The sequence below is a fragment of the Emys orbicularis genome, chromosome 4 (assembly GCF_028017835.1).
Source record: "Emys orbicularis isolate rEmyOrb1 chromosome 4, rEmyOrb1.hap1, whole genome shotgun sequence".
In the NCBI taxonomy this organism is placed as follows: Eukaryota; Metazoa; Chordata; order Testudines; family Emydidae; genus Emys; species Emys orbicularis.
This window is the reverse complement of record NC_088686.1, coordinates 105,897,800-105,915,000: the sequence shown is the minus strand read 5'-3', so window position 1 is coordinate 105,915,000 and position 17,201 is coordinate 105,897,800. Positions and strand designations below refer to the sequence as shown.

The 17,201-nt window shown below is 38.0% G+C and overlaps 1 protein-coding gene across 9 annotated transcripts in view; it reads left to right on the top strand.

The window, feature by feature from the left end:
- Positions 1-17,201, top strand: part of SOX6 (SRY-box transcription factor 6) — a 459,030-nt gene that overhangs the window by 164,535 nt on the left and 277,294 nt on the right. For all 9 annotated transcript variants that reach the window (XM_065404484.1, XM_065404489.1, XM_065404492.1 and 6 more), the window contains one exon: positions 12,587-12,830. In XM_065404484.1, coding sequence (XP_065260556.1) covers positions 12,587-12,830 — 244 coding nt within the window. The remainder of the gene's footprint in view (positions 1-12,586; positions 12,831-17,201) is intronic.

Below are 17,201 nucleotides of genomic sequence, written 5' to 3'. Positions count from 1 at the left end.
AGCCTTGAGCAAAAATTGACAGTGTTGAGAAAACTAGGATTCTTCATTTTCAAATACAGATCATATGGTGTATCCTAAAAACATAGGAAAAATCAGGTCAGAGATGAAAACCACAATAGAGATCTATTTATTTCAGCTGTTATGTACCACATCAGGCACTATATACGAACATTTCAGTGCTCGAGCTGCAGTCAGTTGTATAAGAACTAACTGAATTTCAAATGGTAACGGTAAGAGTTATTTTAAAAAATAATTTGAATTAGTGGAAATGTAATGTTATATATATTTCCCTTAAACTGTCACCGAAGACAACTGCACTTCAAATCACTGAAAACAACTTCTATTTGGTGCTCTGGTGCAGGGATTGTCTGGATTTGGGTTTCCTTTTTGTTCTAATACATCCCTATGCTTAGTAATGTTTATTTCAATGTATTTTTAAAAATATTGTAATGGAACCTTTGGGGTTGGGGAACAACTGATAATTTTATCATTATTCACAGTTCCCCTTAGGATTGCTTTTGCACTTTTCTTCTAGTAATTACAGATCAATCCTGCAAGGTGCTGTGTGCCTTCAACTCCTATTGAAGTCAGTGGAAATGGAGGGTTCTCAGTCCTTCACAGGAGGTGTTTGGCAATTTGTAGGGTTGAACCTTAAGTATGGGAAAGTACTATCGCTTCCTTTGCAGTTGATGCAATTAACAGCATTAGTGTGCCCTATACAGAAGCTGTACTCTTGCTGATCTCACTTGAATGACTGAACAATTTAGGTTCTACCTGTGAGTCTACAGGAAGCTAACATTAACGTTCTGTGATGTTTTCCAATGCCTAACCCACACGTTCCAATAAAATCCTTTTAAAAACTACATTAATGTTTACATTGGGGCGCTAGTTTAAAAATAAATTAAAATAATTAAAAACAAAGAATTATTTATTTTCTTAGTTGTACTAAATGTTTATTTAAAGTGTTAGAAATTGTAGCTTTAGTTTGTTCTATATTCCATGGGAAAAAAAGATTTTTAGATGTAAAGGGCAGTTAAAACTACGATAAAGATTTAATCAGTGAATACTATGTCAGGATAGAGGGAAAAATACCTAAAATCCAGTCCAAAAAATGAGGAAACTTTCAGTAAATTGAACTTCAAATTGTTCATGCCTTTTTAATGGCAGCTGGTCCATTTAAGTTATGGAAAACACAAGTAGTTATTTATTTAATGTTTTACAGAAACTTTCAAACTGTTCAAACTTATTCAACTGTTGCTTTCATCTGTTCACCAAAAATATAATTAGAAACTTTTTTTTTTATTGTCCACATACATCGGGGACCCTGTCTATTTGTGATCATTGAAGAATGCACTGCATATTTTTTGCATAAGTGTTAGAGGGGTTTGTCCCAGTATTCTTCCAGGCCAAATTGCCAATCAAGCAGTTACATTTTGCCTGCTTAAAACTCTCCCTGAAGTTTCAGCTGGCCATAGTTCTTCATAACCCACACCTAAAGCACTGTTGAGGCCTTCTATCCCAGTGGTAGTTGCTGTTCACTGGTGAATTAAGTGATTCCTGTACATGGTCTGTAAATACATTTTCAGATCCTGCAAGATGAACAGTTCTATATGCATGTAGGGTATTGTACTGTGTAGGCACCAATTCAAAACAAGGAAACACTATGCACAACACTATCTTGTTACACACGAGCCGGCTTTAGTAAAATAAGAGTTGTAACGAAAACACAAACTCACCAAAGTCACAAAAATCAAACCAAAGTCTGACATTTTAGACTCATTTCATGTTGCTTATTGAAGGGTAAAATGCTCATTCATGATTTTATGTGTAAAGTGCTGTCACTTTAAGAATGTAGTGGACTTGCTGTCCCCACATCTTCCTCTATAACTCTATGAATACTCCTCAGGGTGCCGCACTGCCCTTTGAAAGTAATGCTGTATTATCAGATATCAGCTACAGTGCTCTTAACTGTGGAGAGACATGCACCCACACAATGAAGAGGAGGAGCGTTCCATGTTGTATGATATGTACTATCTAAGTCTTAGGCTCAGTGGTTCAAATTAGGGGCTAGATTTTCTCTTTAAGACAAGTCCTTGCAATATTGTTGGGAGGGAAAAGGGTGTAGACATCCATCTGGAGCTCCTGGAGACTTTGGTCCTGAGACTGGGTGCAGGACTTGGGGGCAGCTCTGCTTGCTTGTGCATATAGGGGCAGGACCATGGCCTGGCTTTGTCTGGCCTAGGGTTACCATATTTCAACAATCAAAAAAGAGGACACGGGGTGCCGCCCTAGCCCCGCCCCCTCCCACTTCCCGCCCCCCTCAGAATCTCCCTGACTGCCCTCTCCTGAGACCCCCCCCACCCTAACTGCCCCCAGGACCCCACCCCCTATCTAAGTCTCCCTGCTCCCTGTCCCCTGACTGCCCCAACCACTCTCTACACCCCCTTCTCCCAATAGCCCCCCCCGAACCCCCGACCAATCTAACCCCCCCGTTCCCTGTCCCTTGCCTACCCCAACCACTCTCTACACCCCCTTCTCCTGACAGCCCCCCCAGAACCCCCGACCAATCTAACCCCCCCTGTTCCCTGTCCCTTGCCTGCCCCAACTGCTCTCTACACCCCCTTCTCCTGACAGCCCCCCCGAATCCCCGACCAATCTAACCCCCCCGTTCCCTGTCCCTTGCCTGCCCCAACCACTCTCTACACCCCCTTCTCCTGACAGTCCCCCCCAGAACCCCCGACCAATCTAACCCCCCCTGTTCCCTGTCCCTTGCCTGCCCCAACTGCTCTCTACACCCCCTTTTCCTGACAGCCCCCCCAGAACCCCCGACCAATCTAACCCCCCCGTTCCCTGTCCCTTGCCTGTCGCCCCCCAGGCCGAGGGAGAGCTGCGAGCTCCACGTGCAGCCAAACACTGTGGCGCTGCTCTGCGGGGGAGGAGGGAGGAGGAAGGGACTCTGGCTGCTAGAGGCCCCAGTGGCTGCAAGCGGCTTTCAATCAGGCCCAACCATCCAATCAGCCGCGCTGCACTCTGCATGAGGGGAAGGGGGAAATCTCGGACATTTCTACTTTATTAGAAATCCCCCCCGGATGGCCATTTAAAGCTGAAAAAGCCGGACATGTCCGGGGAAAGCCGGACGGATGGTAACCCTAGTCTGGCCCCTGTGCTGGAGTGCAGGTGGGAAAAGGAGCTCTTTGTGCTCTCTCCTCCATTCTTGCAACTAGACAAAACCTATTGCTGAAGATGGAGTGTCAGCTTTGCATTTCTTTGGTTCTTTTTTAGTTTTTGTGATTTCCCTAGCATTGCTGAAAACACGAGGTTGCTTGTGTCAGAAGACTTTAAAAAAGAAGTACTTACATGCTAGATTGTAGTGTATCATATCAATAGGTATTTATTTATTGAATATTTATTAATACATATGCAATTTATAAAATATGATCCATAACACTATGTAATGCAAATTTTTCAAGGGTCAGTTTTTAAAAATAAATCACATTTTATGAATAAATCAAAATGATAAGGAACTTTATAATGTGTAAATCCTAAAAAGGCACTATTTTGTGTGGCATAGCATGTCCATAGCTACAGTATCTTTAAAACTCAGTCTTTGATTTCACAGATCACCGTGGAACCATTCATGATGATGTCTCTTGTCAAAATGCAGGTATCACTGCTGGAGAGATACCGAACACCCTCAAGACATTTGTGTTGAAAATGTTAGTTCATATGAACTAATCTTACCATTCCAAAACCCTGCCCTTCAAATTCTTAAAATTTTGAATGTCACTTATACCCATTGTAGACAGAGGCGTAGCGAGTGCCCTCCGTACCCTCCGACCGGAGGGGGCCCCGCAAGGAAGGGGGCCCCTAAAAGTGGCAAAATAAATACCGCATTCCAGTTTCTGCATTGTAAGGGGCCCTGCCCGGACATATGTTCGGAGGGGGCCACCGTTCGGAGCGGGCCACGTTCTTTGTTGCTACGGCCCTGATTGTAGATCTGTGGAATTTCAAGTTGAAACTGAAAGTTGTTTTTTTAGTTCCAAAAGCAATTTGCTTGTTGTTTGAATCAATGCATGCCAGGTTCCAGTCTGGAGTTATATTTTATGAATTAGAGATAAACCCCTGGATATAGAAGTTTATAATAACAGTAATGCAGCAGATGCACACTTATCTGTGGAGCACACCAGGGCACTAGTGTATTATTTTATATGTGCATATGAGAGACACTGGATGGTTTTTACCAGTATTTATGCTTTTTATATATTTATCCTTCTGCTGTTTTTCATTTTCACTTAATGCAAGACTTACAAATCTTATTGCTAAATAATAGCAGGGTTGCACCATAGTATTTGGTATTAAAATGAACTCCCTTTTTTGAGTAGCCTTTCGAGTTTACCCTTAAGAGAAATTTAGATTTGATATTTTTGTTTTTGTTTGTTTTGTTTTCTTCCTGGTAATTATGTTTGCACTTTGCTGATGTCTAGTTGTGCATTATTACAATGGAAGGTGACAATTTGATTGTCTTCAGTTGGAGAAACAAGTAATTTTATATTCACCAAGCTGTCAGGTAACACTACCTCACAGTACTAAGAGCTCCTGGCAATGTGGTTTGGCACCTATATTTAACTGCTTTGATGCTTGCATAACCTTTACTGAATCAGAAATACTTTGCCTGCTAGAAATGTTTTTTAGTCTTGTACTGTAAGGTTTTCATTAAGAAGATAATCTGTTACTGAACTGCAGAAACATTGTTTCTTGTTATAGGGAGGTAATAATTAGGTGGTTTAGTGCAAACTGACTATAGATGAGCCTGAAATTGAGACTTTGTTTCATTATCTGAAAAGAAGATGAAGTACAGAAATGCTGTATTTAGTTTAGAAATGAGCATCAAAAATATTGGGGGGAAAATCTGATTGTAGATAATATGTATCACTCAATTCTGTGTTGAGTGGCACTGAGTCATGGAACATCAGCTTTTGTTTTTGCAACTCTGTGACTAACTTTTCACTTTACTATATTTTGTGGTGTCCTATGCAGCTACTGAAAATTGATTGTAGGAGGAAAATATACAAAGACATTGTATTTATACCAATATAGCATATCTATCCTGTATGTTACCAATATAGCATATGTCCTGTAACATATCAGAAGGATTTAATTAACAACCTGTTAGGATCTTCTGCATTACAGGTTGAAGTATTGAATTGCAGATTTCAAGTTATTAAAACAAGAACTTTAGTAGCTTTATTAGGGTAAAAAGCTATTTCTGTTTTTTATGTGAATTGTTGACTCAAAGTCTAAACATGTTGAAATAAATTCCTCTAAGTATTTTTAGGCATCCATTATCAAAACCATTTATGCAGACTTTTAGCTAAACAATTAAGCATTCTTTTCCATAAAAACCCTTGACTTAATGCTTATTTATAGCAACCATTGTTTTTTAATCTTATTGTTAATGGGGTACTTTTAGTAAAATATATGTTCTATTACTTGCTGCCTAAAGCAACAAATTCTAACAAGTTATGATGGATAAGTTGCTGGTACACTCACTATTGTTCACATGTTGGAAAGTCGTTGGTAAAGATTACTTGAAGTCAGATTTTTTTTTGCAACACTAGGAAATTGGATATCCAGAGACACATGTCACAGTCATAGGACTTTAAAGTCCTCACAGTCACCACAGAGAAGCTAATACTAACCAATTAAACAGAGGTGGTTGCGTGATGTAACATTATCAGGAGAAACAATTCATGAGTCAAAGCATTCCAGGGCATATGAGCTCCAGTCCAAAGAACAGTCTTAAGCTGTATAAATAAAGTGACAGCAATATTGTCAGCTAAAAATAAACTGTAGAAAATATTAACTTTTGTGACTTGAGAAGAATACATCTCGGGTACTAAGTCATTATCCTGTATTCCACTGCCCTTCACTGCATTCTGTGTGAATGGGGCTGCATATTCTCAGTGAAAAATACTGATACTGAATAAAGAAAGAGGAACATTTCACCTACCAAAAATAGCTTGCATAGGATTTTCACCATAAAGTCTGCAGGGGTTGTAGAGTGGTTTTTTTTTTTTTAGTTTAGTTTTGACAGTCAGATAAAGAGACCGAAACATTTTTTAAGTCTAATATTTTACATAGAATCATAGGTTTAGAAGGGACCACAAGGGTCATCTAGTCTAACCCCCAGGGAACGTACCTGACTGCACGGTCAGTATAATTATCAACAATGGCAAAAGGCGAATGGCAGTCTTTTTAAAAAAAAATGCTTTTGCATCATTCAACAAACTGTGCAGATATTATATGATACATTTGAGAGAATGAAGTAGATATGGGACCAGATCTTAACGCTCCTGAGCTTTGGAGTATGAGTGGATATGGAATCAAATTTTGTGATTCAGGCTATTTCTAGTAATGAGTAATTTGTCTGGTTTGTAAATAGAAAGGTGAGTATACCTGAACGTGTGTATTGTGGAGGCTGCTCTTATATCACTTAGCTTGATGTTTATCTTAGCTGGAGTCTTGGATGCTGCAATTAATGTTGTTCACTGCCATTCCTTGAATCTATTCCTTTTCCCCTCTCTTATTCCCAATGCAATTCCTGGAATGACCTTTCTCATGAATCAATTTAACACTGTTAATCTTCAGGGTGCTTTACAAACATCTAGCTAATCCGCACAACCCCCTCTGAGGTAGGGATTGGGAAAACTGAGGGACTGATTAATTGATTTGCCCAAGGCCGCACTGGACCTCAATGGCAGAGCCAGGGGTAGAATTCAGGAGTTACTGGCTTTCAGTCCTATACACAGCCCACACTCTCTTCTCATTCTCACAGATGCTGATGTGTCATCAGTCTAACTCCATGTAGGTTTTGTATGTAGGGAAACACATAGGAATATGGGGCTTCAGGAGTAGTGCGTATTTTAGTAACTGCTCATTCCTGATACTAATGCTCTTTGCAATCAGATGTGGGACTTTATAATTTTAGGAAATAGCTGTTTATTCTTACATGACAGACGGATTACAGCATTAGATAAACAATGAATTATGTTGCTAAGTTATGTCTACATAACTTTGTTTTACGGGAGCAGAGCTGCAAAATGATTTGGCTATTGGCACAACATTTTCATTTTTCTTTAAATTAAGTCATATTTGAATGCTCCCATAACTAGAAATTGGGATCCTTCCACAGCAAAGGCAAATAGTGATAATTTCCCTGTGTGTTTACAATATTCTGAGCCAGTTCCTCAGCTGGAATAATCGTTGCAGCTCCAGTAACTTCAGTGGAGCTCTGTCAGTTTACCCCAGTTTAGGATCTGGTCTATAGTTGATAATGGTGGGATTGCACAGATGTAAGGAGTGGTCAGTTGTTAAGGCATGATTCATGGATGCAGGCCTTGAGTTTAGGAGGAGGCCTAAGGACTCATGATTTGACTCTTAAGTTCCATGTAGGGCCTACCTCTATAGGGTGCTGGAGTCTGCCACGGGGAGGGGGAACAGGAGGGCAAGCAACCAGGAGCGGCACAATCACTTTCATATGGATGTGGGTGTGGATCTGTAGCAGAGGACCCTTTGGGTAAGATTTGACAAGGATGGGAGAAACTTCCATTTCTGCTGCCCTGGTGGAGAGAGAGAGAGAGAGAGAGAGAGGACTTCACTCTCCAGGCTTAACTGAGTAACATCTTTCATGAACATCTTTCATGAAGTTCTTGTGAAAAGTTAGAAGGAAAAATGGTTCTTTACAGTTTTTTTGAGGACTTCTGAAAAATGTTTCTTTTATAATTCATTTGTTTCATTCATTTGATTCATGAAAGCACTTAAGCATGAACTTAACTGTAAGTAGGTGAGCAGTCCAATTTTAAGTCACTTGGACTTAGATGCTTAAAGTTAAACATGTGATTAAGTGCTTTGATAAACTGAGGCTTTGGGGGAGGAAATAAGGATGGCCACCTTTAAGGAGAGGAGGCATGGCATTGTCAAAACCTCGCGTCTATACTATTGGGATTATAGATTTAGCTTTATGAATGCTTTGATGGAGTGGGACAAAACAGTCTTTAGATTCCATTGCAATCTATGGTCAGCCACAAGTGTCCCTTGTCATATAGCTCATTGTTATCAGATGGTTTAGGTATTCTTAAATTGTGACTAGGCTCTCACATTATTGATGTCTGTGAATTAGTGCTGTGTAATTTGGGTTTAAATATCCCCTGGCTAGGACCCAAAATTGATCCCTAATTTCCCCTGGAGCATTTCATCATTTGGTCCTTCTGTGAGTAATGGATGGACAGTTTTAGACATTACATGCCTTTGGTGTTAGGCATGCCACCTAGTTATTTAAAGGAAGCAGCTTTAAATCATTTGAAGAACTTCAGGCCATAGAAAAGCCTTAGATGAAAAGTTTCTATAATCATTTGTAGTTTTGGGAACGGGTGACAAGCATTACCTTTAGGAAAAAGGAAATCTGTGATGTTTGTATAGAATGACTGACTGCCAGGCTCCATTAGAGGACAGGCAAATTCTTCTAAGGGTAAAAATTAAGGCTTATACATTTTGACATTAAATACGGGAGCGGCGCAGATCCACTCTTGGGATTTTGGCTTTACAACGTGGAAACCAAGGCTGGTTGAAATTGGGGTCCCGATTTACCAACCCTTCCCATTTCCTCAACTTCACTGAGATTTGGCTAAATGGTTCCACTTTTGTCCATCTCAGTTTGAAAGCGAGATGTGTCTTGTTTTGATTTTGTAAAACCCGAACCTGTGTTTGTTTAACCCAAATTAGGAAAGCTGAATAGGGAAATGGACTTCAGATAAATGATTCTGGATTCATACCTATCTTTCTCAAATCCTGTAGGTATATTATTTGCCTTGCTGATAGTTGTGCTAACCAGTCAATTTAACCAGTGTGAGAATATATTTTTTCTCTCTGATTATAATGTGTGCTGTGTAGTTGATACACTGATATCATGTGAGTGTAATTTCCTCTTATTTTATCTCCACTGCACAGTATTATAAATAAACAGTTAAAAAAAATAAAGAAGAAAAGCACCAAACAAATCTGTTGCATCTCGTTTTAAGATTGTACCACTGTAGACACTTGTTCTAGTAAAGTAGAATTGGACCCACTTGATTGCATTTAAATTTTTCATGCTTCAGCAGTTTGACTAGGAGCACAGTAAAGAAAACCCCCACGAGCGAGGATAGTTTAGAATAATAGAACTTGATTTTGTGTATTATAGCGGCACCATTTGCGCTGCTTTAGTTAGGGTTGTGTCAGCACTTCCATTATAAACCCCTGTTTTCAGGGGTTATAACTAGGGAGACTTTTTTTGAACAGACATTAAAAAAAATCATTTGACTGATTTTAATTTATAACAGAGCAAAAATAAAATAAGGTAAAATGGAAATTAGCAACGTTGAGTCACCTTTTACATGTCTAATTAATTTTTACTACTGAAATGGTAACCCTTACCCTTACTAAGGACTATGGTAAGTTAGTTTTGAATATTTTAAGTTTAAAATTGCAAAATTATTAATATTTAAAAATAAGCTACCCATAATATTTGTCAACATTTATTTTAGCAGAACAGCTTGTTTTGTGGATCGATGGGACAATAACTAAGGATTAATCTGATGGGCTATTTCAGTGGGAATATTTGATCATACTCCTTGGAAATTATGGGTTAAATTCAGCCTTTGGTTAGAGGCTGATCTCGCAGTCTTCCATGTGCAGAACTCCTACTGAGGTAAACAGGAGTTTCCCATGGATAGGGCTGGCAGGAATTGGCCCTTACACCTGAGTATTCCTGTTTAATATAGTGGAGAAAAAGGTAACTTAAACTTGCAGGGAGGGGTTGATGGCTATAGGTATGTAGGACTGTATCTGTGTTAGTATATTTTAGAGATGGCACATTCTCTCCCTTTCTATAAATAATTAACTTAAATTATCTATAATAATATATTTTGTGTGTGTGTGTGTGTGTGTGTGTATATATATATATAGAAAAAATATTTTTCTACTGTACTATATTACAAGTAGGTAGCTTTACTGAATGGTCACTTGAGGAATTACCAAAAGCCTATTTATGAAATAGAGGTGAAGCCTTTCTAGACTAATTATATTCAGTATGTAATTTCTAAACTTCACTCTGAATTTTGATTTTCAATTAACATTCCCAATTTGAAGATAATTTTCTATTTAATGTAATTGCAGGAAATAATTTATTGGCTGATTAAGACTGGGGGCCCAGCCTTCCTTAGGAAAACACTCCCTAACAAACCAGCCTTTAAAGCCAACTCATAGCTTTGGACAGATTTAGCCTATTTTCACAGCTGCACAGTTGTGTTTAATTAAGATTGTGCACTATTATTCATTGGTGCAATTTGTACTTGAAATTATTCTTAAGAGACATTTTCATTTCTGGTTTTGTGTCATGATTAATTTATACTGAAAAAACAACCATAGCTATTGCTATTGGAGGAAGCCAGTTCAGTTTATAACAGGAATGGTGTTTGTTAAGGAGGTGAAGTCAATGCAATTTGTGCCTTTCACTTTTAAATGCAAATTGTGACTTTCAGTTTTAAATGCAGTTTATAAATTGTATGAAACTATAGTAAATGTATTATGGTGTCATGCAAACGAGTAAATTAACATGATGATTGTAATCAGAAATATAGAAATACATCTCTCAATGTATCTTAACCTTTTCATTATCTTAGGTCACAGTAATTATGAACCAGAACCTCTTGAAATACCTGTAACAATAATAGTTTCTGAACTCTCCGCTTGTTATGTGCACCGTAAACATGTATTCTTTAGTGGAGTATGAATGTTATATTCACTCAATTCTACTCATTGACAACTTTAATACTCTTAAAGGAAATGCAAACCTTTATCCCCTCCCCCACCACTAGTATCAAGTTGAGGCAGGATTATCATTATTTATAGAATGGTTATTCTAAATAGGTATCAGCATTTTAATATGTATCAAAGCACTTCAAAAGCTTGTAATACTTTTATTTAGAACTGTGCATAATTAGATTAGCTGTTCCTATATTAATTTTTTTTCACTGTAGAATACTAAATCTGAGCCCCCTCATTAATTGTGAGAAATTTAGCATTAGCTGTTAAATCCTATGTGAAACATGGGCTGCTACATAAAAAGTACTGTTTAAATTGGAATTAACTTAATTATTTTTCTTTGCACTTGATATTTCCTTCACTGTAATATTCATGAAAGCATGTGACACATTTGTAAATTTAACTGTTAGTCTCAGATTTCCAGACCCTTTAATCAGTATTTATTTGTCTGTAGAAACAGTACTAGTGAGTTAATGATTTGCTAATTTGAAAAATGCTCATGTGGTTTCCTATGTTAACTGATTTGTGCATTTTTAAAGAAATGGTATGAAATCAATTATTGCTAAAGAGCAATTAAGGTGGAGATCTTATTCCTTAGTTCCAAAGCATTTTCAGTCTTACAGATATTATAAAGTCACTAAAAACTGTAAAAAAAAAAATCTAATATAATTTAGATGTCTGCTTTGACAGTTGTGGTTATTTTCACTAGAAATTTTTATAAAGTGGTTTAAAATTTTGAATTGACATAATTTATATTTTAATTTAAGTAACATAAACTGTGGCAAAGCTGTGTTTGCAAATAGAGTGGCATTAAGAAGCTATTATTAGGAAAATGCCCTTTTAAATAAATATACTTATTTATTACAACTTGACACTCAGATTTAACTGAATTCTTTCAAATGCTTTGTATCTTGTATTCAATATCTAATAAAGATAGAAATATAATTATTTCAGGCACTTAAGTCAAACTGCAGAAGATTGCCTCAAGACTAATCATACATTATCAGTCATTCGTTCAATAAGCCACTTACAGTTTTATAGCACCCTTCAAGTGACTATCTCAGAGCCCTTTCCAAAAGGTAAAACTGGATGCAATTTAAAACCGGTTCAGAGACGGTAAAGCTTTAAATAAACAAATCATAGTACTTCTTTGGAACAGCTTGGCTAATGACTTAGAAAGTCTCATCTGTGAAGAAAACAAATTCCACATGCAGGGGACAAAGTAAGCAAAGGATCCAATCATGCAAACCCTCATTCATATGAGTACTCCTTATTTACGCAAGTAATCCCATTGAAGTCAACTGAAGGCAGTAGGACTGTTCATGGGAGTAAAAGTTTAGTGGACTGGGCCCACAGACACAATTAACAGAATATACATGTCCAGAAGAGTCATCATTCTCTTAAGGCTGGAGAAAATGATACCATCTTACAAGTGTGTGTAAATGGAATGACATAGGATAAGTCAATACCATGTTTCATTTGGAGCCCTTTATCACAGAACTGAAATGTTCTGAGCTTCTGAAGAACTTATTAAATGAGCAAGGATCTAGATCCTCTAAACCCTTAGTCCTGCCAAGTAGTCCTATTGATTACAGTGGGATTACCTAAATGAGAAAGGACTACTCATGTACATAAGGGTCTGCCTCCAATTTTCATGTTTTGATCTATAGCTTCATCCATGTACTCAATAGTAAAATCTTATGTCCTGCCCTCTTTTGTTCTGCAGAAGAATGTCTTCCAAGCAGGCCACCTCTCCATTTGCCTGTGCAGCTGATGGAGAGGAAGCAATGACCCAGGATTTAGCATCACGAGACAAGGAAGAGGGAAACAATGATCATCACGTGGCCTCCCATCTGCCTCTACACACCCTAATGCACAACAAACCTCACTCAGAGGAGCTACCGACTCTGGTCACCACCATCCAACAAGACGCCGACTGGGACAGTGTTATCTCAGCCCAGCATAGAATGGTAAGTTTCCCATTTACATGCAGCTTTTTGAATTTAGTATTTCAGAAGATTCCTCACCTCTCATTTAGAAGGGCCTATTCTGTGCAACCCTTCATAGATGTGAAACTTTCTAATTGGTAAGATGCCAGGCATAGTAATCGATCAACATCAATATGGAATAATTATAAATTATAATTGTATAATCTTGTTAAGTATACAGGTCTATATGAATGAGATCATATGATGAGTTCACCTTCAGGAGGGAAATGCATCTATTTATCATGTTTCCAGTCATCCCCTGATTTATGTCATAACCTCTTTAGCTCATATATTTGCGCATTAATTTCAGTAAGAAGAGTGTAGCTCATAACTGTCCGTCATCTAATTGGGCTACAGGAGCTGTTGAAGGCAGAAAGAAACTTTAATATGTTTCTAAAGAAGGGCCTTCCCTTGTCTACAGTGCATATTCAACTTCAAATAATAAATTTAATATTAATTTTCTCTCTGAAACCCACCAAAGTGAGAACATTCATAGTCTGACACTGGAACACAGAGGCTAACATCTGGGCTGATACCACAACTCATTATGTTTATTGGAAATGGTAGCCTTTTGTGAAGGGCAAATAGTTTGAGATTGTTAACTGCATATTAAGCCTTTTGTGCTCTAGATCACCAGTTCAAATACAAACAAGGTTAGCAGTGACCGAAAGTTGTTACTGCCTGATATTTGTTCAGTGGTTTATATGAGATGAGTTTGGAGTCGTCTATCCCATTGGACAGACATCCATGTGACAAAAACACCATTATGATTGAAACTAACTGGGAGTCTCAACAGAGCTGCCAAAAACTGAATGCACGTGGAGATTCAATGAACTTCTTACCTGTGTATTTGCCCGTGCTGAGCAGAATCAAGGCATGTGGACTGGATATTTGCTTCTGACTGTATCTGTTCTGTGGATGGAGAACTCTGGTTTTCAAACCAGCACCTTTCACAAGCACTAAATTCACACAAGTAAGCTAAAGTGAAATGCCTGCCTTTTCTTTGCGCTTGTGAGTTTGTCAGATCTATAAAATCAGGTATTTTAATTAAGAATTATTTTTTTCATTAAGTTTGAAAACTAAGTACTACCATCACCATAATACATTTAAAAACTCATCAATAATAATACATTTATTTCATAGGTTAGAAACATAATGATAGTGATTTATCCTATACAGATATTGGGAGACTTAAATCATTCATATGTTTGATCCTGGGAATGAAGGAACTAAATATATGCTAAGTATTTCTGTAGTATTAATAACACTTATTAAATTAATTGGGATGACTCAGATTATATAAATAGAGCAGGAAAATGATGTCTAAGCAATAAGCCACAAATTGAGTCTGTGCATAACTCATTGCAAGATCAGGGTTTAAAAAGTCATCAAGAGTTTGATGCTTCAGTTGCGAAACGGACAAAAGTCCCCTTGATTTCAACTGAAATTATGTGTGATATTTTCTGTTGTTTGAAAAGATAGACCAGAATGGTCATAGAGCACATATATCTGTATATAATTATCCAGGTAATGGCTGTTATAGAAAATTCCTAGATATTGGAATAGAGCCTCATTTTAATTGCATATATGTGCTCAAGACATTCAATAATTAACATATCACAGTAATTCTCAGTTAGTTCCATTTTATAGACAGGGAAACTGAGACACAGCTAGGTTGACCAGATATGTTGAAAAAAAGATGACTATGAGCCAGAAGCTGGGAATGGGCATCAGGGGATGGATCACTTGATGATTACCTATTCTGTTCATTCCCTCTGGGGCACCTGGCATTGGCCACTGTCAGAAGACAGGATACTGGGCTAGATGGACTTTTGGTGTGACCCAGTGTGGCTGTTCTTATGTTCTTATGAGCCATTCCCACCCATGCCAGAGTGGGGCATACGCGCAATGGGAGTCGCAGCCTCAGGGCAGCAGTAGCAGTCATGGAGTGACTCTGTCGTCTGGGAGGAAGGAATTCTCAACCTTCCTTGAATTCCCCAGGGCACAGGCAATATACTCAGGCTGTGTGCTGAGAAATATATTAGTATCTCAGTCAAAATCAAACATCCTGCTCATGCACAGTAATTTAAAACAATTTTACATTTATAATGGCAAAATGTAATTTCCATTTTCTCTCTTTTGGAATGATACACTTTCATGCCAACATTTGCTGTACCTCTGAGGAGACTGAACAGCCACAAGTCGCTCTCCTGCCTATCATGTTTCAGAAACAGGTGCATGAACTTTGCTTGAGTGACTTGGCATTCTGGTTTTCCTCCCTTGTTTCCGAAAATACTACATCATACAGTTCGATAAAGTTCCTGAAAATCATTAGTTGGTCCCACAACTCCCTTGGGTCAAATCCAGCAATCTTTATTCAGGCACAGCTCAGCTGAATCAGTGGGAACTTTTGCCTAAGAAAGACTAGGTATAACTTAAGTGGTTTGGCCACAAGTGAAAATTGAAGTTCTAAGGCTTTAGATCAGGTCAGTTGAATTTAAAACAAACACAACAATGATGCCTCAGCTGATATACTGTGGAACCAGAGACAGCTTAGGGAACATTACTTTGATGATTGTAACATAGAAGTTGTGAAAAATCTTCAGTTTTTTAAAATAATTGTTACAACGTGAAGCTGTCACTCAGAACAACTTATTTAATATTTTTGACAAAGAGCTAAATTCTGCCATGGGTCCTTATGTGCAAATCTTGTTTACTCCTTTTAGTTGTCTCTGTTTGTTTGAAACACCCCAACTTGCTAGCAGTTGCTGATCTTGCTGGGAAAAGGTTAAGAGAGTTCTAATAACTCACCGATACAGGTGGCTGCTTACTCCAGCTCCTTATATCAGGATTGAGTGACTCTCTAGAGAAAGGATGGGGATGGGCTGAGCAGTTATGAGATAGAAACTGTAGGAGCTGCTAAACCTGGGGAAATTGCTTGAGCTGCATGCTGCTAATTTCTTTGTTAATAAAACCGAACTCCATGAAAGACAGCCAGTTTTTGACTTCAGAGTGTTGACTATGTTATAAAGCAGGTTGGGAAAGGCACCTGCTTACACCCTTTTACTCTGAAAAAACACAGTGGTGCTGGGGTTAAAATGCACCATTAACATGCCTTGTCTGGTTATAAGGTGGTAAATTCAACAGGTATTGCATCCATATATATAAAGGAAGAATTTGGCTTTTAGTGTGTTATCGAATTAAGTATCTTTGTACTCTCAAGACTCCCAAAGATCTGTGGGAATTTTGGTATTTACAGTATACAGTATGCAGCCCTGTGCAGAGATGAGGGCTATATGGCTCTTTGGTGAAAATAGATATTGCAATATGAAAATTTGTCTAAGAAAATATCGAAGAAGTTGTTTCCAGTATTTATTGAATGCAACACTTTCTGTAACATAATATACCTTTTAAACAACATTTTGCATTATCATTACAAAAAAAAAACTCATGCTGGCTAGAAATGTTTTCAAACTTTCACTCCCTTTTGATATCAGGCATTGCTTTCCACTGAGTCCTTTGTGTATTCTGAATGTCTGGAAGCCAAAATATTTTGTTTTAACTCCCACTCTATAGTATTTCCCAGCTGTGTACTTATATGGTGTAATAAAAGGATTTAACAAATGAAAAATAGCAGCTGCATTTGGAGATTCCCTTTGTGCTCCCTTTTCATTTGACAGATTCAGCAATGTGTAACAACTGTAACGTCAGACCTGTAATGACTTACACTACAAGTATCATATCACCCACCAATTTGATTTTACAGAGGGGGGTGAGGGGGAATTGAACTATAGAAGGATTTGGTCCTGCAATGTTCCATTGCAGAGCTGGAGACATTATCACTATATTTCTAACTTTAACTTAAAATAAAAATTGCTGGAGGTGTGGATATTTATTTCTGTTGATAAATCTGCTAGCAGAAAACATTGTTCCTATGTGAAGGGCTAAATTCTCCCTTTCTGGGGAAAAACAAACAAACAAAAAACTCGAGCAACCCCCCCCCAAACTTAGGGAATGGGGAAAAATTACAAAAATTGTGCGGGCTTGAAGGTACAGAAGTCACACTGCATTCTCCCATGTGGGAGGGATTAGCAAGCGGGACATATAAAGCTTGTAAATTGCACTGAAAAATGATTTCCTTGTGGAAACTAATTAGGAACAGTTGGTGATAGAGGATGGGGAGGAGTGAGAGGAAGACCATAGTGTTAAATATTGTAGCTAGATTTAAAAAGTAGCTGGATAATTTTATGACCAATATTTGTACTGGTAGTTAGCCATGTTAAAAAAGTGGTAATCATGATTCACACTTCATTCACTGCAGGGGCCAGGAAACAATTCCCTCTCCTGTACACC